Source organism: Mesocricetus auratus, unplaced genomic scaffold (genome assembly GCF_017639785.1).
Source record: "Mesocricetus auratus isolate SY011 unplaced genomic scaffold, BCM_Maur_2.0 Super-Scaffold_100009, whole genome shotgun sequence".
In the NCBI taxonomy this organism is placed as follows: Eukaryota; Metazoa; Chordata; class Mammalia; order Rodentia; family Cricetidae; genus Mesocricetus; species Mesocricetus auratus.
The window spans coordinates 23325991-23352985 of record NW_024429193.1 but is presented as its reverse complement, the minus strand read 5'-3'; the positions used below and the strand labels follow the sequence as shown (position 1 = coordinate 23352985).

The following is a 26995-nucleotide window of genomic DNA, read 5'->3' as shown; positions in this document are numbered from 1 at the left end:
CTATGCTTTGTCAATTATTCTTTTGAAGAAATTAGAATACAAATAATATCAAGTCAGATCGTTAAAAGAATTCCTGGATCTAACCAGTCCTTGGCCTCTCCAGGCCTACTCCCTGGCTGCGAGCCTGCCCCTTAGGATCTGTGCTAAGAGGTTTGTTCAAGTCAGGTCTTGCTAAGTCTCATCATTCCTCTCTCGAAATTCCAAAGTGAAAATGGTTGAAACTCAGTGATTAGCACAAGGGACTCATCACATAATTCCGTGTATACATGGTTACAATTTTCCATGTTAAGAAACCCAAAACAAACAAACATTTTAATGTCTCTCTTCTCAAAAAGCCTTTACAGCAGTTGAGGAGGTCCCAGGGCTGGGGGAATCCGATCCCCATTTCCTCCTGGGCCTTGTTTATTGTATTTCCCATGCAGCCACACCAGACTCTGCTGATTTGGACTTGTGTGGTCTGCTGGGACACTCTGTCCAGGACGTCTGCTATGTCCTGCCCACCTGCAGGCTTTGCACACCCTCTTCTCAGGCTAGAGTTCTCCGAGTCTCCGCCTACCTCAACTCACTCCCCTGCTGTTCTCCCGCTTCACCTTTTCTCTATTTATGTACATGGACGCTTTGTCTTTATGGACATCTGCACACCAGAAGACGGCATCAGATCTCGTGAGACTACAGCTACAGATGGTTGTCATGTTGCGATTGAACTCAGGACCTATGCAAGAGCAGTCAGTGCTCTTAACCACCAAGTCATCTCTCCCGTTCTTTTCTCTGTATGTTAGCAACCAAAAACTATCAGCATCTTCCCTATATTAATGTCATATCTTCTCCATTAGAATGGTGGTGCTGCCACCAGGCAGTGATGGTGCACGCCTTTAATCCCAGCACTTGGGAGGCATAGACAGATGGATCTCTGTAAGTCTGAGGTCAGCCTGGTCTACAGAGTGAGTTCCAGGACAGCCAGGGCTGTCTCGAAACCCCTTCGCCCTCCAAAAACAATGATAAAACCATAGGAACGGAGGAATAATTTCTTTCCTTCATCCTTTCTCTTCCCTAGTGCCAGAATAATTCCTGCTATATTGTTGTTTCTGTGTGCATAACTAACAATTGTGATATTATTAAAATATTACTTAGTGAAGACAAAGTACTAAAATATTAAGAGTTGTATTAGGTGGGAAGAAATTAAAGTTGCCCCTGGATCCTAATTTACGTTCAACAAGCTACTGGGTCAGAGTGTGATTATTATATACCAGAGTACAACATCAGCTTGAGCCTGTGGCCAGCCAGGGACTCTGGTCTTGTCAAAAGACTGGAAAGTCAACTCTTCGGTCATTACCACTAGGCAAGTCAAGGCACGGCAACAGCTCCCCTGCTAAGCCCAGGGTCTTCCCGTGCCCCCTCCTGCCCCAGCCTGCTGCTGGCCTGAGCCCTCCCCTCTCCTGCACCCGCCTCACATGCTTCCTGTCTGCTTATTTTCTTACTTCCCTCAGACTTTCAGGGTCCACACTTTTGTTCCACCCCAATTTCCCAGCCTCACGGCTCCTCAGACTAGAGGGTCCTCCCCCAAGATCCCGTCCTGACATGAGACAGGGTTGTACCTCCACAACCTCAATCTGGTGAGCCTCTTGCAGCAGGAACACAGTGCTGGTGTCACAGACTGGCTCTGAATCCTGGACTCTCCATTAACAGCTGACACCAGACTCTGGGAAAGTTAACTTTTGACTTCTTTTCATATGAAAAATGTGAACATGAAAACATAATCTCTGGGGTTTCACAAGGGTTAAAAGGAGATCGTTTACACTGCACAGTACAGTTCTTGATGCAAAGTAAGTCTCCTTTATCTCTCGTTGCCCTCGCAGATCTCTGCTGCCGGGATTTCCTGTGATTTAATGAGAAGCCTCTGCATGCAAGCTCTTCCACAAACGTCTTTCTCCTTTTCGTCACTGACGCTCAAGACTCTTGTCACTAATTCAGAGAACTGTGTCTGTTCCCTTTTCCAGGAACAATGATCTTGTTTTTGCCCTTAATGTTTAATCTAGACCCCCCCTGAATTACTCTCCACCCCTACAAGGGACCTAAAGGACCCTTTCCCTTAGTTACAGACACATGCCCTTTTCTTCCTTATTCTAAAAACAGTAGCCCTTTCTTGATAACTGAAGTACAAAGGCCATCACTAATTCCAACACATGGAGTCAGGTGCTACTCCCAGAAAAGAGAACCATGGGTTTCTCATCTGATGTTTTCTATAAACCAGTGAGACTCAATCACAATTGCTCCCATGCTGCTCTCTAGCAGTTGTTCCAGAATATGTCTAGTTACCAAGCAAAACCTCGAATATGAAGCCTTCTGAAAACTAGCTAATCCCACCAGTCTTCAGATAAAAAAAATGCTTAAGGCTGTGCCTGACTTTGTTTCCAGATGCACTAGTCACTTACTGTGTACCCCACTGATGAGCCCTGAAGCCAGCCTGACACCCCCCGCCACCTCTGAGTCCCAGGAGTACTCTGAACAAGCACTGGTCCTTGGTTCTTAGTCTCTGGTCTCTGGTCTCTTTCTGATATCTATACACTATGGGTTGAGTTATCTACTCCATATGATACTAAATTAAAATCTATGGGCTGAAGAGATGGCTTAGTGGCTAAGAGTGCAGACTGCTCTTGCAGAAGATCTGAATTTGGTTCGTAGTCCCATGTTGGTTTGAGAGGCTCACAACTATCTGTAATTCCAGGACCAGTGTGATCTGGTCTCCCTGGGCACCTGTACTCATGCACAAGTGTGCAGAGTACAGCATGCACACACACACACACACACACAACCAAAGAAATCAAAAACCAAAACTAATGTTCTCACTACCTGATGAGCATGTCTGACATTTACAGTCATTAGCAGGATACCTTTTTGTTTACAACAGGCTTACCACTCAACATGCCCAAGGCTGGACTAATTACCTTCCTTCCCAAACCCACTTTGCCTCCTGTTAAATACAGTGATTGTACCAAAATCTTCTTATCATATGGAGTGTTCTGCTTCTCGTCTGCTGTGATCCCTTAGCTGTCAAATTTCAGACAAGGGCACCACCCCCTGACCTCTGCACTCACCCGTTCACTCTGCTCTCACTGCCTTGGTTTATCCATCTTAGCTTGAAATCTAAGTCTAACTCATGAAGAATCACAAAATTCTTCTAACTGCTGTCCATGGACCTTTCCATCCCAAGACCCCTTTGCAGACAGCTACTAGGTTTATCCTCCTGAAGCACAAGGCTTAACAGCCTGTGTTTCTACTCCACTTAAACTCCTATTTCTTAACAGCCTGTGTTTCTACTCCACTTAAACTCCTATTTCTTAACAGCCTGTGTTTCTACTCCACTTAAACTCCTATTTCTGGTCCATTTTCTTAAAAAAAGTTTAATGACTTGCACAACTTGTCCCTATTATTTCTTTCTAAAGATGTTTTCATTTGGTCCCTTTTAAGAACACTTTGTTATTCGCTATTCCCATCCAATCTCTGAGATTCCTATACTGAACCTGTTGATTTTTCCACAGGTACAGCTTTCTCTATCTAGATGGACGCTTTCAAATGCCCACCTTTCTTCAAGACACCACCCCAATCCTGGACAGGAATCCTCCCATAAACACTCCGAATGGCAGTATCACATAAACCTACCTTACTTTAGAGCTGTAAGATCATGCATGCTCCTATTGAAAATAAAACAAAACGGTTGCATTGAGGCCATTCTTATGAAGGTTTTAGCTAGTACAGAGCAGCAAGGACAGCACTCAAGAGAACCTCAGTGCATTTCAAAGATGTAGAACCAGTACATGTTAAAAGATCTGAGGGATGAGTAAGGCAGGAGGGAGCGGATGGTGGTGACCAGCTCCTGGCAGTCTTAGGAAAGGAAGATAACAACAGGTCATTAGGACTGATCCCTGACTAAGGATTGCTGGAAGGGTCCCTGCTAGGCAGGCTCAGCTCATTAATCTGATTGGAGGATCTGGAAAGTACAAGTAAAGGTGAGTGCACGAAGCCAGCCAGCTTGTGAAACTCTACTATCTCCTTGGCTGGAAACTGAAATTAGGAACACAGACTCAGCATTGGAATGTCTATGAGGATGCTTGTGAAACCCTTGTGCTCCCTTAGGCTGTCCCACTTGCAAATATAACTCCTTTACAGAGACTAGCAGCAGAAATGCTCAAGCATCTTCAAGTCTCACAAACTCTCAGAATTCAACATCCTGATTGTGCTAGGGCCTGGCCAGAGCGGTGGCTGGGTGGGACATGATCAGGAGCAGGTTCCAGATAAAACAGAAGTGAGACTGGGTGGAGAGCAAGCTCTTCTGGGCCACAGGCCTGGTGTGAATGCAGCTCGTAGGTCACCGTCAGCAGAGCCCATCACAGGCTTCCCTTGCTCCAGACACAAGACACCATCCTCCCACACCAGGCCACGCCAGCTTCACACCACCCCTTCACGTTTCCAGGTCAATCAACTAGGACCCCAAAACCAGCAAGCTTTACTCTGCTTTCAACTGTGATTTCATGATTGAAGAAGAAAGTTTGAGTCTTTCTCAAACTTACAAACTGTTAACAAATTTCCATTTTGGTAGAAAGGGAGAATGATCCTGTCTACATACAGCAAATGCATTTTGCATTTTGTGTCAGACAGATCTTACCAAAGCTTAACTTTTCAAAAATATTTAACTCCCCACTCTCACCCCCCACACACTTCTTTTTTAAAGATCTGGCTTGAAGTCTACAAATTTTCAGATAAGAACATTTAGATTAATTTTTAGTGCTATAGATGTCTTAGTCCCTAGTTACTGCCATAGTTTTGTTTGAATCACTAATCACTTAATGCCTCCCTTGTAAAATTTCTAGCCCACAGCTACCATAGCTTCCAGTTTTAAAATGCTATGGTCCCCTAAACTATGTATGCAAGACATACAGGACAATGGTCACTGATCACAAACCTAAAACACAAGAAAAAAAAGGGTCTGACAACATAGAATTTGAGTTGGAAGGAACCCTTATTGTGAGTATTTTGAATACATTTAACCGCAATTACAAACTGAGAAAACATACAATCAACACTCAAATTACCTGTTGCAAGGGGACCTCTGATAGCATGGAAAATCAAAATTTAGAGACAAAGAAAAACCTTTATGTTAGGCAATGATTTTCAACTTTTCTTCATCAAGGCTGAGACTAGGCACTCGATGGGTTTATTCTCAGTAACACTGGTGACCATAGGAACTACTTGTTCTAGGGATGTCAGCAATGCCTTGATCATGGGGTGTAGGGGACAACAGGCAAACAAAGAGATAATTAGCTATCTGAAACAAATCTTAGAAAATCTGTATAAAATTAAAAACTAGGCAGTCTAAAATACATTAAGTAAAGTAAGTCCAGAACAAAAATTTAAACCACTGGCTTGTTTATTTCCTGAAAACACACATGATTCATATAAAATTTCTAGCATTGTCTTAAAATGATAGTTTGTTTTTTGTTGTTGTTTTAGTGGGTTTTTTTTTTTTTGGTTTTTCAAGACAGGGTTTCTCTGTGGCTTTGAAGCCTGTCCTGAAACTAGCTCTATAGACCAGGTTGGCTTTGAACTTACAGAGATCTTCCTGCCTCTGCCTCCCGAGAGCTGGGATTAAAGGCGTGTGCCACCAACGCCCAGCTTAAAATGATAGTTTAAAATGTATTTTATTTTATGTATGTAAGTGTTTTCCATAAGTACGTGTTCCATATGTGTGCCTTGTGTTTGCAGAGGCCAGAAGAGGGTGTCAGGTCTCCTGGAATCACAGATGGTTGGGAACTGTCATGTGGGTGCTGGGAGCTAAGCCTGGGTCTCCTGCAAGAGCAGTCAAGAGCTCTAGTTACTGAGCCATCTCTCCAGACGTCCCTTAAAATGATTTTGATCCTAACTTAATTTGGGATAAGTAGGAATATTTTTTGATTCTACAATGTCTAAATGTATTTGGGATTAAATATCGCTGACTTATTTTTTCTTAGTAACATATGATCATGCTATGGGCACATATTTCCTGATTCTTGAAGGCTTTATTTTATTTTAAATTGTGTATATCTGTGTGACTGTGTATGTGCACAGGAGTGCAGCTACTGGAAGAGTGTGTTGGATCCCTGGACCTGGAGTTACAGGTAGTCGTGAGCTGCCTGATATGGGTGTTGGGAACTGAACCTGGGCCCTCTGCAAGGGCAGTGTGTGCTCTTAAGTGCTGAACCATCTTTCCAGCCCGTCTAGATTTTTTCTTGTTTAGAAAACCAACCCTACCACCTCCACAGAAGTCCACCGTAGAGAAGCTCTAAGTGACGGGCAGACCCCAGGGACCTCAGTCTGAGTAGAACGTAGCTTGTTCCATGGTAAACACAGCTGGGTTGCCAGGGGCATTAGGCCACTCTGGGAAGAAGAAAAGGAGCAGGAAAGTAGAAAAGACAAAGAGCACTTCAGCTCTTCTGCGATTTCCTGTGGAAAACCCCTACTAAATAAGGAGAATTACAAGTGAGTAGACCTGGGAAATTTTGTTTTACTTCTTGGTGACACTTCATCGGTCATGTTCCGCCCCCAGACAGGAGCACGGCAAAAGAGAAATGACAATCTTAGTGTCAGACTGAGGTTAACCAAAACAGTGTGCTCTCCACACAGCGTGATGTAAACAAAAGGAGGAAGGAGGACACCAAAATTTCTACTGATCTCTAGGATAACATCAGCAAGTGATCTGAAAAAATGGCATCACTTTATACCTGGTCTTTCTAGACCAAACCAAACCAAACCCTTTCAAGTTGTAACTAAATTGTTCAGCCTGTGTTAAAAAAACGACACAGTGTAAGAAGTAAGCCATGCACTTTGAGCCTTGGAGAAAATGGCAAGACATGAGCATCTATTGTTTTCTCCTATCAGAAAAGTGTACCTTCCCTGTAACCAAATCTTGACTAGCCCTTGCTATAAAGTTATGATTTATTAAGGAAAAATCTTTCTAAAAGCATATGAAAAAGAGTGCGAGAGCTGCAGATTCTCCAAGTGTAGAGCTCCAGGTCGCTCAGCTTCCCTCCCTTCCAGGTTAGTTCTGAGCCACTGCAGTGACAACAAACTCACTCAGTCCTGTGTCACTTGTGATTCCCATAAACCTTTGTCTTCTGGGACTTCAACGCATCGTTCCTTAGTTTTCTCCCTTGTGACCACAGAGCACATTTTATCTTCCCCTATGGCAGCTATTCAAACACTTGAGGGCACTAGTTCTGTCCTGTAAGCTGTAACTATTCCCAGGCTCAGTAACTGCTCCTCGTAAGAGGAAGGCTTGAGCGCTTCATAGTCGGATCTGAACCCACTCAGTTCATTTCTACGCTTTTCCCAGCACGCTGCACACACTTCTGGTGTGATCTTTCAACAGGGTAGGCTTGAGACCGTCACCTCTTGGGGCTTATACACCTACTCTTAGTACCCTTTGATGTCACCTAGTGAGGAGTGACCGGTTTGACAGCTGAGTGTGTCAGCTCCACTCTCTGCGAGCTCTGCTGTGGATTCACCTCTCTGCCCTGTGGACCTCTGTCCAGCATCAAAGCTTTAGAATTTGGGACTCAGCTCCAGCTTTCAAGACTGATTTGATTTTAAAGTATTTGTTATCGATCACTTCTTGTCAAAAAATCGAGAAGAAGATGTCAAGGAGAAAACATATATTGAAATGGTCAGGAGTCATCCCCGGTGCTGATCTCTCCAAGATGACCTCACCAGCTCAGAAGAGCCTGTTACTCTCTGAAGGGCCAGAGCAGGCATCATCAGTCTCTGTCCGTCATCTCCGCATCCTAGAAGTCTTGCAGCACAGGTGGTGGGGCACACAGTGTGATGTGTCAACCTCTGACACCCAGTGTGAAAAGCGCTCCATCGTTAGAGACTGGGAAGGGTGGTCTTCTGCTCCTGAAGATGCAGCCTCTGTCCTTCAGGATGCCTTGACCACAACCCAAGAGAGCTCTAGCGAGCCCCTCCTCTTCCTTATAAGTGGTCATGTCCCCACACTGAAGCCATACCCTAAGTGTGGCCACCAACTCAAGTCCACTGTCGAAACAAGATGCCATTAAGGAAGACCTCCTCCAACTGTAGGCAGACACACAGACATTTATGCACCCCACTGTAGAGCATCCTCCAATAATTCCCAGGGAATACCCCAAAACCATCTCATAAATGTCTGCTGTCTGGTTACTCCCTGTGACCCTGGGACAGAGAACAATCCCATTCATGCTTATGACCACAGAGCCAGCACCATGCCTATCCTAGCTAGTGTACTGTATATATGTATGTACTTCATGAATGTGAGGAAGGCCAAGAGGCTCCAAAACCGAAATGGGGCATCATGAGTTTACTGGGTTCAGGTTCTAGAACAGCCATTTAGTCAAGACTTTGATTACAAGACAGTAAGACAAACTGACTTTACAACAATTTCTAAAGGGTCCAGTTTATCTCATACAAATGAAAGGTTATGTAAGACTGATACATACGTACCACCATGAAATAAAGTCAGCAGGAATAGGGAAATTCCTAAAATTCAACATAAACAAAATAGTCTTCTACTGCTCAAGGGAAAAATGTAGCCAAAGAAAATACTATTCAGGTTGATTATTCCCAGATGAATTTTGGTTAAAAAATGCAAAGACAATTTCAACTCTGTTAAGTCGCTAGAGCTGATATTAGCATAGTAATTCTAAAACTATACTATCTCCCTATGTGTTTGGGAATATTGGAGGGCCAACCAACCGAATAGGTATTACTGCTATTAGAAATGAGGGTTTGCATTACTGGAAGGAGAACAAACATGGGATGGGGTGAGGGGAAGAGCCTGTGCTGCTGGCTACACTTAGAGGTGTGAAATAGGCTTTCAACTCAAGACTTAAGAGAAAAAAAACTAGTCTAACAAGAGTCTAGGAAAAGCCACTCTGCTAAGAAGGGCCAGGACTTCATGGACAGAGGAGTCATCTCAGGCTAGCACAGGAAGATGAAGGATGAACCTGGACCACACCAGGGGTATTAAGAGTAGGTGGAGCCATGTTTAAAGAACATGAGAGCTGGCATGTAAGACTTCCACTGGTGGTGACTAGCACAATTCAAACATCACAATAAATAATGGCATGAATGGCCCATGGTACCCAAAATGACACAAGAATTCAGAACTATACTTATCCGATATGCTTAGGATCAAACATACTTCAGATTCTGAAGCTTTTTGTTTTGTTTTGTTTTGTTTTTTACGAGACAGGGTTTCTCTGTATTGTTTCAGAGGCTATCAGTCCAGTCCGGCCTCGAACTCACAGAGATTCGCCTGCCTCTGCCTCCCGAGTGCTGGGATTAAAGGCGTGCGCCACCACCGCCCGGTCAGATTCTGAAGGTTTTTAGTTCTGGAATATTTGTATAAACTTAACATTTTGGGCATTTCTAAAATCTGAACTCCCACCTTATTTGAGCCAGGGTCGGTCAGTCAGTCTGTCTGTCTGTCTGTCTGTCTGTCTGTCTGTCTGTCTGTCTCTTTCTCTCCTCCAAGGCCTACTGCACACAAGGCTAGCTAGCCCATGAGTTTCCAGGAATGCCCTGTGCCCACTTCCCATCTCTTTGCAGGAGCATTGGAGTTACAGCCTTGTAGTACTGTTCTGCATTCCACTGTAATATGGGTTCTGGGGATTCAAACTCAGGTCTTCAAGTCTGTAGGACAAGTGTTTCATCCCATTGAGCCATTTCTCCCTGGCTTTTTCAGGGCACTTGTGATTTTGTATTTTCAAATTAAGAATGTTTAAACTATATTAAAATATTTTTAATTAGTGAGAAGAGAAAACTACTTTGAAAAGTGGAAAACAATAAATGCCAATTAGCAGAAAAATATAAAACAATTGGCAGACAGAAGACCACAAATTTGTAATCAATTAGTAAGATTCGATTGAGAAAAGAATCACCCATGGATACTGAAACCATTAGAAGGCAGAGGGTGGTTTATAGCAGGGCTCACAGGGTGGAGATGGAAACAAGCAATTCGATTCTAAACAGTTTGAAATACAGTCAGTAGGATAGGTTATAAATGGAGCTCAAGAGAGGAGTCAAGAGTAACTCCAAGAACTTTTGCTATGAGAAACTGGGGGATGGGTTACCATTCTCTAAGACTGGAAACTTCAAATGGGGAATTAAGAATTCCTCTTTGAACCTGGTAAGTCTACCAGATATTCAAAAGTTGACCAAGTAGCTGAATCTGAGCCTGGATTTCCGAAAAGTCTAGGGTGGAGAAAGTAATTAGAAGATATGTGTGCCTGTACAGAAAGCCAGGAGAGGAGAGACAGAAAACAAACAAGCTGGTTTTAGTCAAGTGTTCATCAAACCCAGTTAAAAACTGGGATACCACTTCCCTGGCAGAACAGAAAAGGTTTTGTAACAAGATACCACAAGAGCTCACTAAAAGCTAATGGGAATGACATGCATCTTCTTATGTAGATTAACTGAATATTTCTATTAATAATTGGGGTAATAACTGAGTACCCAATGAATGAAAAGAAATTTGATTAGCAAAATATTTACTGTAGATCTTCCTGCAAGAAAACTAATAAGACATGGTTCTTGTCCTCAAGAAATAAGGCCTAGAAATGAGGAGACGAGCAAGAGAGTTAGCATGACAGACATGCAAGTATCACAGGGGTCCATGAGGAAGGTACCCAAGAAATCCCCCATGTGAGCTGGTGAGTGAAAACAGATCAGGGCAGACTTTCTGAAGGGGTCATCACATTGAAAACTATATCATCAAACATGTAAGAAATAAATGATCCAACAAAGAGTGAAAATAAAGCCATGTTTGAAAAATCAGAATTCAGGGCTCGCAGGTAAAAGTACTTTCTGTGCACACCCGGCAACCCAGAACCCAGGCAAAAAGCCCTATTTGGTGGTGCACAGCTACAATCCCAGCATACCTGCAGAGGAGATAGGAGAAGTCAGCTGGGAGCTGAGGGTCAGTGAGGCTGGTGTATGCGCCACAGCAGTAACCATCAGAGACCATGCAGCAGGAGAGAGTCTCTCTGCAAAGCTGCCCCTGACCTCCACATGCATGGAGTGCCATTTATAAAAAGAAATCCTGATGACTATGAATGGCCACCGTCGGTGGATGGTCTCACATTCATGAATACATGGGTTGCTCAAACTGGGTTCGGTGGGAGGGAGTTAGGGGGAGCAGTGGTACCTCTGGGCTGGAGAAATGGCTCAGTGATTAAAAACACTAGTTCTCGTACAGCAAATCCACGTGGCTGCCCACAACCAACTGGAAAACTGTAACTCCAGTTTCAGGATCCCAACACCTTCTTCTGGCCTCCATGAGCACTGTGCATCTTTGATGCAATACTACATGCACGTAGGCAAAAACACTCACACATATCAAATAGAAACGAATCTTTAAAAAAAAAAAGCTATCTCAATGACATAGCATTCCAAAGCCACAACGTCAGAAATTACTGTCAATCATGATTACTAAGCTTGGCCTTGTGGGACATTAAGAAAAGACAGCATATCCCAAACAGCTAGGAGGAGCTGCCTGGGAACAAGGGAAAGCCACACAGCCTTGACGGCGCAGACTGAAAGGAAAATTCATATCACAACACTTCCCTGGGCCAGACACTGCCCGTTACGACACTAATTCACTTAATATCGCCAACGGCGTTCTGAGGGATGGAGTAGAAATGCTGGTTTACAGAGGTATGGAGAAGGTAACTCAAGACTACACATCTACTAAGGGGGCTGGGCTTGAGCCTGGCCTTGCCTGGCAGCTCTCGGGGTTGCTAATTCGCTTTTGGAGAGGCCTTTGGGGGTACTGCAGAATGTTTGATTCATTAAGTGAGGAAAGTAAGCAATGGACGTTTCATAGATCAGTAGAATGCATGGGTGTGCATAAGCTTTGTACTTACGCTTACATGCACTGGCTGTGCCAGTATAAATGGGCTGACAGCCATAGAGATACTCGGTGAACCTGTAAATGCATGGGGTGCTTGGGAACGCACTCAAGAAGTTTGGACAGCCTTCTCTTCAAGGAAGAAAGGCGTCCTGGACAGAAGGGGGTTTACTCTTCACCATATATGTGTTTGTGTTTCTTGAGATTTTATGAAAGGCAAATGATATCTGTAAACAAATCATTTTTGGCTTATTTTTAAACAAAAGTTTCACACTGGGAGTGGCAAGGAACAGCCATTTTCAAGAGAAGAACCATCCAGGATAACAGACTGTTAGGAATTAAGAGTTTAGAAATTTTAGGCTGATCATAGGATGGAAGAATTAGCTGACACGTGTGACTCTGGCTCCCCTGCATTTTACTAGTACGTAGACCTTTGCTTGATGATCCACAAACAGCTTATTCGACGTGTTCACTGCCAGTGGCTAACCTCACTTTCAGAATCAGGGGCAGAGTGTGGGAATGGCTGTAATGGCACCGCTCTACCCCAATCCTGACACCCAGTCCCACTGCTACCTCTAGGGCAGGCCATGGAAAGCTCAGACCCACAGCGGCCTCAGAAAGGCCAGGCACCAGGCCAGGCAGCAGGCGGGAATCTTGCAGGCTTTGAGGTCAGCTTTCAGGAAACTCAGGCTCCTTCCTCACAGTGAGCCCTGGCTACTGTCGGGTCTTTAAAGGGGACCCGAGAGATGTAGAAAAGCCTGATGGAAGCTTTTGTATGGGTTTCAGAGAATTTGGTGCTCACTAATTCTTCCCTTAGAATTTTGAGTTTTTAAAATAATGCCCATTTTGCTTAAACCTTTTTAGTGTTAGTTTTTTTTAAATCTTATTTTGCAATTGGATGATTCAAATGGGTTTAGAAACTGAGGAGGGAAAGCCCATTTCAACCTGGAAAAGGTTGGTGCTATGCCAAAGATCTACAGTGTCTAGCCAGGACTGGGATGTGGCTATTCTGGCTGCCAGTCATGTTGGGTTGGAGAAGCAGAGGAGGCTGGTGAGGAGCAAACAGGAGAGTCAGGGGAGGCCTGGTGGACACTCGTGCAGTCCAGGTGACTCCTTTAGCTCGGCCTCGGGAGGATAAGTGCTCCCTTAAATGAGTCTCCCAGCTTCTGCACACCGACCGACTGATCACTTGTTCACTGTACACAGCTGGCTACCTTCTACACACTGGTATCATTAACACAGCAATGCAAACTTCTGCCCTTATACAAATACCAGGCATCTTCATGGCTTTTTATTAAGCCTACACACGTCCCAAACAAGCATTTAATGCTATAGATGTCCAGGGACAATGCTAGCTGCTTTTCATTTTTCTTAAATGGTTGGTTTTTCATTCATTTAACCACACACAATTCCTGCAGTAGTTGCTTCTATTTTCATCTCATAAGCAAAGCAAAGTAAGAAGAGCTTTATCAACTTGCTGAAGATCGTACCACCACTTGCAAGGGCACAACTGGGAATGAGATCTCGGTTTTGCTTTCAAACATGGCGCTTGCCCACTAAACCACAGCTCTCTTTAACTATCATAAGAAGTCTCCACCTCAGCACATGATAGGTTTACTCGTATCCTGCACATCTTTGGTAATTATATTGTGTGACATGTGTGTAGAGCCTATTTCCTACGGAAAAAATTATCACCTTCTCTTGATCTAACTACTGTTCACTGGGCTAATACCTAGGATGAGATTTTGTACATTGTTACTTTTTAATGAAATTTTGAAGTAGCATGCTGGAAGTAGGTTGACTAGTTCAGAGTTGAGTTGATGGTTAAAATCTCACTTCTTTTTTTGCAAGCCAGTTGACTCCATTAGAGGCTTGGAATTTTCTGTGGGAAGGAATCTGGCAGATGCTACAATCAGGAGCGCTACATCCAAGAGCCGGCTGTCAAACATTCTCTACAAACCCTCCCTCCATCTACTCAATAAAGAAATACTTTAGGATTTTCCCTTTCGAGAATACAATATTCTAAATACCAGGACAGCAGCAAATCCCTCAGACCTGACGTGAAACAAAGGTGTACAGGGGAGCACATGGATGCACGTGAGTCGCCTTCTGAACGCTGTAGGAGCGACATGACCTTCACCACACACCCTTGGGGTGCCGCTTAGCCGGTGCGCATGGCGCTTGCAGCGAGTGAGCCGAAGAGCGCCTCCCGGGTTCGTGCCCACTCAGAAGCTCACAACATGACATCATCTTCATACAGACTTCCTACGGATGCAACTAGTCAAGAAGAGGTCCTATTACACAACGTGGCAATCCGTGACCACACTGGCTGGTGTCCTTATGAGAGGAAGGAGGGGAAGACTCACGAACAAAGTCAGGAAGAAGAGCCATGTGAGGAGAGAAGCAGAAATCAGAGAGGCAGCTGCAAGCTGGGGCGTGCTGAGGACTGCCAGCAACCCCTGGGAGCTCCAAGCAGCCACAGACTGAGTCTTCCCTGAAGCCCCCAGAGAGAGCATGACCCCACTGGCAACTCCATTGTGGACTCTGGAGGCTCCAGAAGTATAAACTCCGGTTGTTAGAAATGACCCAGATTGCAGTTGTTTGTTACGGGAACCCTAGGAAATGAACATAATACTTGTGCAAATTAGATGCACAGGGTCTGCCAGTGAAGGGACTAACAAAACTAAAAATTCTTCCTGCCCTCTTGCTTTCTGTGAGCTTCCTACGACGTAATGTGTTACCTGCAAATACAAGCTTTTGGAATACTATTCAATTCCATGAAATTTAAAACTAAAACAGACATATTCTGTTTTAGTGCTGACTGAGTACCAGTCACTGAACAACAGAATTTACCCACATGTTCTATGCACTTGGCTTTCTATGCTAATTTCACAGATGAAGAAGTCGAGACTTGGCCACAATGAACAATGTGGCTAAATAAAATGCAAATCTAGTGAGAGACATGACACCCAGTGCTGGGTGACTTCACGGCTGGCGCTGGCACCCTTAATATGCTGCCCACAGGTCGATTACTGCACACCAGCCAGGGATGGGTGAGCGGAGTAGCACGCATGTGCACTCATGCTGCCTCTTCCCGGGGCTTGAGACAGACACCTGCCGCTCTTCACCCTCCAGACTACCCTTTCTTCCAGTCTCCACACCTGTCTTTCCACCCCAAGAAACCTCACTATCCATTTTCCCATCCGATAATTATTTTTCCAATGTCTAGACCATTTCAGTGATATATGATTTGAAAAACATATACCTGGCCTTATTCTTCCCGGCCTGTTTTCAACTCCCAAATCTTCTGTAATACAAGCAAGCTTATTTTGTACTTATGTATCAGACAACTGATACCTCGGGTGTCTAAAGATTCTGGGGATTTATTCTTGCTTTTCACTGGTCTGCGGAGGATAATACTGACTTGTTTGCATACATGTTTTATTTGTGGTCAGGAGTTCACACATGAATGGATTATATTTTGTTTCTTCCTGCCAGGAATGGATGGTACCTCTGGACCTGGGCTCTATTCATGTCTAGGCTTGGGGTTTCTAGATTATGCAGGGTGCATAAACTTGAGCTGTGTGTCTGTAAGAGCCAGGCCTGATTATTTGGAGGGGTATCATACCTTTGGATTCCTCAGGATCCAGGCTGTAACCTGCCCCTTCTCGATCACTCTGAAGGTCACCCACTATCAGAAACTGCAGCCCTATGAGACTCCTGACTTCAGGGGAGGACTCAGTTCCAGTACCTCAGACAGGAAAAGTTCAAACCTTATCTTTTATTTGGAATAACTCAGGTCAGCAGTCAGTTCTAGGGTGAACCCACGGATATCTACCGAGCTTTCTAAAATCCACTACTGTTTTAATGGCATCTGGGTTCTCTCTCTCTCTCTCTCTCTCTCTCTCTCTCTCTCTCTCTCTCTCTCTCTCTCTCTCTCTCTCTCTCTTTCTATATATATATGTATATATCACTGTGACATATTCATATATACTTCTTGCTAACCTTTCTCCCCTACCTCTACCTCCCTCAAGTAACCTACTTTTTCATAAGTTTAATTGTTCATTATAGAAAAGGTTTGCTGAATCTTTGGTACGGGAGCTGTATTTCTGTCATAGGCACATTTCTCAGTGTTTTATACTGGAAGGGTTACCTGCCCCACTGAGAAGGCTTTGGAAACTAAACAAAGCCAACACTTGGAAACGTTTAGAGGAAAGTTTTCTGTCAAGTGAAGCTTGGGAACCATCCTGGCTTGTCCCTCATGGGGTTTGTGAGGAAATCAGTTTATGTAGCTCTGTATCTTTATGTCTCTTGCCTGCAGCTAAAACCTGCTATAGCTGCTCAGTGAGTCTGACTCACGGTGTTTTCCTTTCAGTCCAAAGTCCAGCTACTCAAGTAGGAGTCAGGACTCAACCAATTTAGTTTAAGTCATGGGTAAACAGAACTAAAGTGTACACACTTGCTTCAGTCTAGGCTGCGCAGAGGCTAATATCTGAATTATTAGAAAGGAATAATTCAGAATCCTATTTGTCTTTTTAAAGTACATTGAGTTCTTTATTTAGTGTTGTCTATGGGGAATAGTACACGCTATACATGTGGCGATCTGAGGACAACTCCCCAGACTCTACTTCTTCACCACACGCATCAGGTGGGATTCAAACTTACACTGTTAGTCTCCACCACAAACGCCTTTGCCCGCCCACCCATCTCGCAGGTCTTGCAAGCCTACTTGTCTTAATACTACACCCTAGGCAGTTTTTCAGGTCACACAAATTCTCAATCACCATTTCAAAATACAGTAATATAATAGTCTATTCCTTGATGACACATGACTTCTTTTCAACCACGCTAGCATATATTATCATTATAAAATAACAAATGGGCTGGAGAGATGGCTAGGCTCACAACCAAAAATAAAATAACAAATATCCCCAAAAAATGACTACAGAAACATGGCCACTAGATGACATGCTATGCTTCACACACGTGAAGTGGGCCCTAAATTTCACTGTAACTGGAAATTTTTGAATAATCCTTATGCACACCTATGGTTCAGAACTTCAGATCTAAGGGATGCTGTAATTAGAGAGAAATACTTAGTATCATGATTAACAATATTATTCTACGTGCTTAAGAATGCGGGCTCTGGCCATCTGTGTGCTAGATTCAAATTATAATATGAGTGACTTATCAGCTCTTAATAGTAAATCATTGAAATTTCCATTGTTTTATAGTGAATCATTTACTTGCATAATATATATGAAGTACTTAGTAGCTGTTGAGAAATAAATGGTAACGAAACATTTAGACCCAAGGAAATGATCATTTATATCAAGTCTGTACAACAGCTAGTGAGGCCGATGGCAGCCCTAGTTCGGTGAGATATTTAATAAGAGACTTCCTATTTAAAAAAGGTGGGATCTCACATCACACTGCTCACACCAGAACCTTGGGCCTCGCCCCTGAAAGGCAGTGGGACTCGGGCGGAGTCTCAGCTCTTTCTACACTTCCGGTTCCTCGTGGACAAAACGAAGACCAGAGACCCTGCTTCAGTGCAACGCTGTGACGGCCGAAGAAGTGCAAACGAGCGTGGCCAGCTGTCCTCGTGTCCCTCTGCTCGTGCACTGGGCCAAGGTGACAGCGAAAGTCTGCCTGCATCCTCCAGTCCACCCCCACAGACCTCAAGAAGTGAACGTCATTTGAAAGACTCTGACCTGGAGGCCACTTAGAGGGCAGGATGGGGACGGTGGGAGCCAGCAGCAGCACTCCCGGATCTGCTAAATACTGAGAACTCCCTGACCATGCAGAAGGTGCTTGGAGACATTGAGGACCCTAAGGCTTCTGGTTAGTCACCCTGCCATAGATAGCTTCCTGGATTGAATGGTGGATGCATTAATCCTCTTCAAACAGAGACCACTGAGATCAGAGATGACCCTAAGGCAAACCATCCTGGGGACTTTGTGTGCAGACACACATGGGAGGGGAAGAGGAAAGGCCTGTAGCAGCAGCTCCCCACACCAGGCCTAGAATCCAGACAACCTGCAAATCCAATTCAGGGTTAATTTTCACTGCTCTGATTTGTGTCAAAGGTTTCCTTTAGTGACTAGCTTTCTTCAGCTTCTAATGGTAACATTAATTTAAAAGGCCATTTTAAAAGTCTTCAATGTCAGTATCTTATTCTGGCAGCCAAATGCAAAGCTTCTAGGTGACTTAGAAAAAAAATTATGTAGATGGTTATACAGAGGATGCCACCTGTTTGTAGTGCAGGGCCAGCCAGGGTGCTAAGTGAATATTAGTGAAATAATTTTCCTTTCTTTTTTGGTTTTAACCACAAATGGCTTCATATTTAATCACTATCAAAGAGGTGGGAGTCAGGGGAGAGGGGAGGGGGCAGGAAGACAGGGAGAGAGACAGACAGATGACTAACTGAGACTTCCCCTTTTCTGGCTGTTGGCACTAAATCTCGCATCTTTTCCACTGACTGGAATTCTGAATGGCAACTACCTTAAATCACATGTTGAAAACACAAAGTGCTTCAATTTACCTAAAATGGGTAGAAATATAAGTAGAAAGTTTAGAAATGAAAAAAAGAAAAAATGGAACATATTCAAGGCAACTGCATGCCTGCAATTCCTCAATACTCTGGAGGCAGAGGTAGAGTGAGACCTTACCCAAAAAGAAAGAAAAAGACAGGAAGAAAGAATTGTAGAGATCAGTTTAATTCACTGCTGTCAAAAAGTCAACACCCTTTAGCATTATTTGTATACATGTTCAAATTTTAAAGATCCACATGGATATAAATTCTATGTGTAAACTCTCAAGTCCCGACCCTTTCTGAAACCATGAAAAGATCCATGCACCCTTGTTTTAGTAAGCTTGTGTGGGCATGCTCGCGGGTGTGCATCTGTGTACATGTGTGTTACACAGCACAGGGTGTGTATCTGTAGGGAATGTGGCTATTTTATTTTATTTGAGCATAGTAAACAACTTAGGAGTATCAAGGGACATCCTAATATAAATGGTATGAGCTAGGTTCTGAATGCACACCCAATCGGTTATGGTGATCTTTTCCCCTGGCATGTTAGGTAACTGTATCAGGCTAAATTATTCAAAATTAGTATTCCAACTAGATCTTTAGGATGGCAAGCCTCCGGATTCAGACATGCCTGTGCAAAGAAAAGGGAGCTTATGCAAAGATATGTGATATCCTCAAACACACAGCCGATCAGCCAGGCTTTATTAACCTTGACAGAAACTTACCATAAGGATTTTTAAGTGAGAGGCACTTAAGAGCTCAGACTTCACAGTGGGTGGGAGGAAGGCTCAAAGCTGCTGTTGACCTAAACATTCCAGTATGCCCTTTCCCTGCAAGGAAGCCCTAGGAGGAAGGGCAGTGAAACAGCTCCCAGCAGAGCCCACGGCAACAGTTACACTGGCACCGCTGTGTTTCAAGCTCCTGGCATTTGATGGCCACAAATACACTGTAGTTCAGAAATGCACGGCACCGGTGCCGATGTGCAGTCTGCACAGGGTGCCCACTGCAGAAGGACTCACAGCTACAGCTGCCGGCTGCAGAGCATCCCAGAGCCACGTGCAGCGTGTCCTCTTGGCTGGGCTCCACTCGCTCGAGGAAGGCACTTTGAAACAAAATTTTTCTGCACCGCTTTCGGGAAAAGGAGGGCAGTGAGTCTTCCCTGACACTCCTTGCTGAGTCAAGAACAGGCAGCAACAGGCTTGGTCCAGAAAAGGCTGTCTGCTGTCTCCCCTGCTCTGCCGCCTCTAGGAGCTACCATGAACTCAGAGCCCAGCAAACACTCAAGGGACAGCTTTAGGGCAGACAATGGATGACTCAGTTTTTAAAAAGCAGAAAACTTCCTTAAATTTCCCCCTTGAATGTGATTTCTTGCTTTAAGGATTGGTGTAAATTCTGTACTTGAAGACATTTTTACTCTGACAGTAAGAAGAAACAGACAGGATCAAAGCATTCAGTCTTCAGGCAGGTCAGTTTTAACCCCTTGAAAAGGAGGAGCCATCATATATAATAAAAACTATGGGTTAAAGCTAGGAAAAAGTAATTCTCTTGGAAGTGACTTTGGACATGAACGCATATGTATGTGGTAAAATATAAAAACATCTCAGAGAAAGGACATTCCAACAGTAGTCTTCCTGTGCGGACGATGAGAGGACAAAGCTGTGGCTGGGCGGGGCTTCCGCCGCTCTACACTGCAGTTCCCAGAGAGAGGGACACACAGACCCAGAGAAGGGCAGACAAACAGCAAATAGGAAAACCAGTACTGTCTTTTAAATTTACATTTTAGTATATGGTATGTGTCATATAAAAATTTAAATTTTGTATGTTTGAAATATTTTGTAATATGGAGTAATTAGTTTAAAAAAATTCCCCAATCCAGCACTACCAAGGGAGGTAGGAGGAATGCTTCAATATGAAGAGAAAGTTAACGGCAGCCACAAGGATGCAGGACGCGGTCATCCCAGAGCAGTCAGTCAAGAGGGGTGGGGGAAGAACATGAAGACTTGGACGGCACGATGCTAGAGGGCTCAGCAGGTTCCTTCTTTTCGGATCCGTGGCAGCAGCATGCACAGCACCACATGGTTCAGCGCCCCGGGTCCCAGCAAAGGGTGTGTAAGCCGAGCTAGCATCCAGGTTCTGTGCCACAGTTTAAACGTGGAGGTACTTCCAATCGCACATGCTGGGTTCGGGAGACTCCACAGTTTAAGCGTGGAGGTACTTCCAATCGCACATGCTGGGTTCGGGAGACTCCACAGTTTAAGCGTGGAGGTACTTCCAATCGCACATGCTGGGTTCGGGAGACTCCACAGTTTAAGCGTGGAGGTACTTCCAATCGCACATGCTGGGTTCGGGAGACTCCACACTTTAAACGTGGAGGTACTTCCAATCGCACATGCTGGGTTCGGGAGACTCCACAGTTTAAGCGTGGAGGTACTTCCAATCGCACATGCTGGGTTCGGGAGACTCCACACTTTAAACGTGGAGGTACTTCCAATCGCACATGCTGGGTTCGGGAGACTCCACACTTTAAGCGTGGAGGTACTTCCAATCGCACATGCTGGGTTCGGGAGACTCCACAGTTTAAGCATGGAGGTACTTCCAATCGCACATGCTGGCTTCGGGAGACTCCACACTTTAAACGTGGAGGTACTTCCAATCGCACATGCTGGGCTTCGGGAGACTCCAACAGTTTAAACGTGGAGGTACTTCCAATCGCACATGCTGGGTTCGGGAGACTCCACAGTTTAAGCGTGGAGGTACTTCCAATCGCACATGCTGGCTTCGGGAGACTCCACAGTTTAAGCGTGGAGGTACTTCCAATCGCACATGCTGGGTTCGGGAGACTCCACAGTTTAAACGTGGAGGTACTTCCAATCGCACATGCTGGGCTTCGGGAGACTCCAACAGTTTAAACGTGGAGGTACTTCCAATCGCACATGCTGGGTTCGGGAGACTCCACACTTTAAACGTGGAGGTACTTCCAATCGCACATGCTGGGTTCGGGAGACTCCACACTTTAAACGTGGAGGTACTTCCAATCGCACATGCTGGGTTCGGGAGACTCCACAGTTTAAGCGTGGAGGTACTTCCAATCGCACATGCTGGGTTCGGGAGACTCCACAGTTTAAGGGTGGAGGTACTTCCAATCGCACATGCTGGCTTCGGGAGACTCCACAGTTTAAACGTGGAAGTACTTCCAATCGCACATGCTGGGTTCGGGAGACTCCACAGTTTAAGCGTGGAGGTACTTCCAATCGCACATGCTGGGTTCGGGAGACTCCACAGTTTAAGCGTGGAGGTACTTCCAATCGCACATGCTGGGTTCGGGAGACTCCACAGTTACCATGAAAGTCAGCTTGAGGCTTTGATTTGAACAGTCCACAAGAAGACTCCCAAACAAGATAGACGTTTACAAGCCCCGTAAACTACAGTTTGATTTCCACAGCCCCAAGTAGTGACCAATTCCAAGCTTCCAATAGCCCCTAAGCCTTTACTGCCATCACACCAACCCCTGACCTTCCAGGGACTGCAGGGTGGGTGTGCTTGAAGAGGCAGGGCAGGGAAACGGCCTGAGTTCAGAGAGACAGGCTGTTGCCAACAGTGAAGACAAAGCCACGCCCGGCCATCTTACTGTAAACCTGAACAAACAAACGTATTCCTACAGGTCACAGACCTTGCACGAGCAAGACTATGGAAGCACCACTTCTCTCAGTAAGTCCATGTGCCCACCTCTGGGGGTGGATTATGGGATGGATGTGAAGTGATATCATGATATCACCCGGAAGCATCATTCTACAGATGCTCCCATTTTTCATGCACAGTGGACTGATATGGGATGTCCTAGCTAGATGGGAAATCCAGACAAAGATGCAGAGAGAAGGAAGGCAGAGTCAGGGAGACACCATGTAATAGCCAAAGGAGTAACATGCCGGAGCATCACCAGCAAGCCACAGCCTTGTGGCAATACACAGGTTAATTTAATTGTGAGTGCTAGTCAGTAATAAGCCTGAGCCATTGGCCAAACAGTTATACTTGATATTAAGCCTCAGGGTGTTATTTCATAAGTGGAAATGGGGACCCACAAGCAGGAAAGAAACATGTCCAGGGGAACTAGGCAGAAATCTTAAAACCTTCCAACTACATCAGACCACAAAGTTCTAGTGCCAGTGAAGAAAAGAGTTCATGAATATACCACAACTTACACTTCTTCACATAAGGCCACACAGAAAACCCTACTTTTTCTCCTAACATTACTTCTCAGTGGTTCTCATCAGTGCCAACGCTGGCAAGTGAGGCTCAGTTACCTATCACAGATACAGACACATAAACGTACACAACATTAACATATGGCACACGGACAGGCAGAAAGTTCTAGATCTGACTCCTGATGTTCAGAATTCTCATCCTCCCTGCCTTAATTTATCAGAGTCCTCCATGTCTTGTCCCTAAGTTCCTGGTCCCCTGAAGCTCAGTAGCATACACTCTGCATGGGAGGGCCAAAGAGCGGAGGGAGAAAGAGGCCCGAGCCCTAACTCTGAGCCCCAGTTCCTCAGTGCTAATAAATATTACGAGAGGTAGTAGATGTAAAACACCTGACAAATCATTCATGTTGAAGAAATCATTTGTTTTCTCTGCTGGTGTTTTCTTCTGTACTCCTCACCTAGGTTCTAAAGGACCGGAAGTCACTAACTACCCTGATGGATGATTTTAGGTGTGCAGTCAACTACAGTGTCCTCTCCTCTCCTCTCCTCCTCGTCCTCCTCCTCTCTCTGTCCCAGTAGAATGTGAGGCATTCCTCATTTTTGCCCTCTGCACTCCCAGGGCATCAGAACTCCAGGCTCTCCTGCACTGGCAGGCTTACACTAGCACTAGAACTCCCATATTCTTGGGCCCCTGGTCCTAGACAGTGCTCAGGCGTCTGTGCTTGGACTATTACCAGCATCCCTGGGTATATATTATAGATACCCCACAGTAGGACTTTTTGTCTTTCATAATCAGGACAGCCAATTCCACCTGTCATCTCTCTATCAACCTTCCTATCAATCAATCAATCAATCAATCAATCAATCAATCAATCAATCATCTATCCACTTATCTCCTTCCCATCAGTTTTATTTCTATGAAAAAACACTGTCTAATATAACTGTGGCCCTTGCAAACTAAAAATATTACACTTCTATGTACAATTACCTTTACTAAGAAAAATACCTTTCATTCTCTAACTAGAGTTAAGAGTCTTAAAATGAAAACGTGACTCATAGAATCCAGGCCAGGAGTTGAGTTTCCCTGGAAAGAGAGTGACTGCATGGCTCTTTATTTTAGACAGAGGGCAAGGCACTAGAAAGGCCTGGGCCTGGTGTGAAAAGGAAAAACAAACTACAATGCTGGCAAAATCAAAGATAAGGTCCCCAATGCCAGAATATTGAGTCTACAAAACAAGCAAGCAGGAAGACAGAGGCCGAAGTATGGCAACTTTCACTGCTAGTAACTGTTAGTCTAAGCTTGAATTACTGAATAGATAAAAACTTTTTAGTGACTAAATTGCAATTTTTTATTGTTTCCCTGCAAAATCATCATCAGTCTCTGAAACATGGCACTGGGTTAGAAAAATAAAAAACTCCGAACTATAGAAAGATATTCTCAATTAAAACACTAATGTAAGAAGCTGAAGACAGTGAACTTGTACCCAACCTCACCCCACTGCACATGCCCCAGAATTCATTCTGAGTGGCTGCACAGAGTCCCTGTCAGGCTCTTACGGAGTACCTAAGCGTATTTCCTCATCTGAACTCTAGAACCCCATATGAAGTACATACTAGCAGTATTTGTGTATTTATATGTTTGGACAGTTGGATAAGCCTGTTTGAAACCCATTTAGCTTATCACTTTGGGACTGAATTTATGACCTTAAATATACCCTATAGTCTATATAGTCCAACTCTTTTGTCATGAAATCTTTTAAACATAGTATTTGGAATCTGTCTCAAAGGCATTCTTTGTTTGCTTGGTTTTCTTAGAGACAGGGGTCTCATATAGTCCAGACTGACTTCAAACTTGCTATCTAGCTGAGACTGGCCTTGAATGTCTGATACCCCAGCCTCTACATTCCCAAGTCCAAGGGCTGCTGGTGTGCATCATGACACCTGGCTCAAAGTTTTACTGACACATCAGAGAATATACAGTTTGGAGATTTGAAGATTTTAAAAGGCAGCTTTAAGATCGCTGGAGAGGTAGTAGGTTTTTCTTAGTTGACGTTAAATGGAGATGTTAATGGTGTTTGAAAATGTGTCATTTCCATGAGATGAACTTCTATTTAAAAATTCTAATAACCATGTAAACACTTCTTCTTGGAGCATCCTATTCATTCACGTTCATTCAAGGCAGTTGAATATTCATATTCACCTCATGAATATTCATATTTATTCAAGACAGTTCCCTGGCTTTGCTCCCTAGCATTCTGAGTGGTGGACTTCAGACTTACTTTGACCTGAGGGTAGGATTTCTTGTTCTTCTCACTAGAGGCACCAGGGAGTCCACCGTGTGATGGGCCTTCACATACATAGCGAAATCGAAATCCCCTCTGTGGAGGTGAACACAAGCAGTAATTACTACAATAATAACGTCAACGGTAGGCACGAGGTTCTAAACCTGCATAACTATGGAAGACAACTATGGAGGTAAGAAATACTTTCCAGAAGTTGTTATGAAAATGATGCTAGTTCGTGCTGTGCACTGAGCTGTGGCGGAGAAGCCAGGCACCCATCTTCAGCACCTCACTGACTCTTTTCTCAGAAGGAAAGATGAAGAGTTTAAGGCTTTGGATATAATGTGCTGTCTCAACTGTAGCCGGCTCATCTCAAATTGTTGCTACCAAGCTCTCCTCTTCACCTTTTGCCAGCAAGAGTTATGCTAATTATTTGAAGGAATTCCTTTATCTTCTCCAATTACAGCTGAACTGGGGCAGGCATGTCTTTTAAAATAACATGTGCCAGTATTAAGGACATGGCCCACGTTGCTACAACACCGTGAATTTGACAATCTTCTCAGCATTGTGAATATTAATGTACTTGAGATCCAGTTTGGATAATACTTGAATTTAAAGACTCCAAAACTAGGCAACAGCATGTGTAACAGGTAGCTACTGGCTGTTACAAACTGGCTAACCATAAAGATGAAGACCTACTTAACTGAGAAAAATCCAAACACACCTTCAGTTTAAAACTCTGTTAGGTGGCACACGTCTTTAACCCCAGCACTTGAGAGACAGAGGCATGTGGATGGAGGTCTGTGAGCTTGAGGTCAGCCAATGCTACACAGTACGACCCTGCCTCAAAAACAAAACCCAACCCAACACAACATGATTAGACAAGACAGCTAACACTGAGAGCTATACAATGGAACAGGACAGTCTAGAGCTTACTAATCTATGCTTTGATTCATTCCCATCAGACTTAGGACAAATCTGTGTCCATATGGCCTTTTTAGTTAGAAAAAGAACATTTCTAACAAAAAAATCAACACAGCAGTTCTATATCTTTAATCACAAAATTCCTTTGTGGTACTGGAAAATATGTACATGTATACTTTCATACCTTATCAAGAATAGTATTACTCAATGTGATTTAATTGTGATGTGAACTTACAGCACGTGAAACTGTATTATTTCTGCACAAGAGTATCTAAAGTTCTATACAAAAGGCATTTATTTTGAAGATGAAACTTTATATTGCTCTGTTAGCTTGGTAAGATGATTCTGAGCTGGGTGTGGTCAGTCTCACACCTGTAATCTTAACAGCTGGAAGATGGAGGCAGGGGAACTGCCACCAGTTTCAAGTCACCAAAGGACTTCAGAGATTGTTGTCTCAAAAAAATAAATTTTTAAAATCAAATAAAAACTAAAATATCTTAAAATATGTAACCTAAACCAATTTCTAATTCTAACAGTTTAATATTAAATGTTTACTGTCTACCGCTGTTCATCTCAGGAGCTCCATTAGCTTAAATTGAGTCACTGACCTCAGAGAGGCTACATCCATGCAGTCAGAAGTATGAGAAGCAACCTCCTTACTTACACTGAAGCTAAATCTCTCTCTCTCTCACACACACACACACACACACACACACACACACACACACACACACACACACCAGGGTGGCAAACAGACACAATGTTTTACTCATATTTTATATATTCATACATAATGAATTAAATTTTGAATTCTCCAACTATATTAGTTGTTCAAATAAGTCATAAATATCTATGACTTTGGGGTTTGTGATAACAAACTGCACATTAAAAGTCTTAACATAGTGCTATGCTCAGAAAAAATAAGGTTCTGGGATGGCAAGATTGCTTAGTGAGTAAGGTGCGAGTTTGATCCCCAGGACCCACATAGTAGGAGGGTGCTGATTCCCAAAAGTTGTCATATGATCTCTATAGACATGCTTATACACACAGACACAGACACACACACACCACCACCACCACCGCCACCATCACCTTAAAAAAATAAATGAATGTGATTTTAAAATGTTTTAAGAGATCCAAA

The 26995-nt window shown here is 43.9% G+C and overlaps 1 protein-coding gene across 2 annotated transcripts in view; it reads right to left on the bottom strand.

Moving 5' to 3' along the window:
* Nfkb1 (nuclear factor kappa B subunit 1) overlaps positions 1-26995 on the bottom strand; it is a 114745-nt gene that overhangs the window by 56306 nt on the left and 31444 nt on the right. For both annotated transcript variants that reach the window (XM_040751747.1, XM_040751749.1), the window contains exon 6: positions 24928-25026. In XM_040751747.1, the coding sequence (XP_040607681.1) occupies positions 24928-25026 (99 nt within the window). The remainder of the gene's footprint in view (positions 1-24927; positions 25027-26995) is intronic.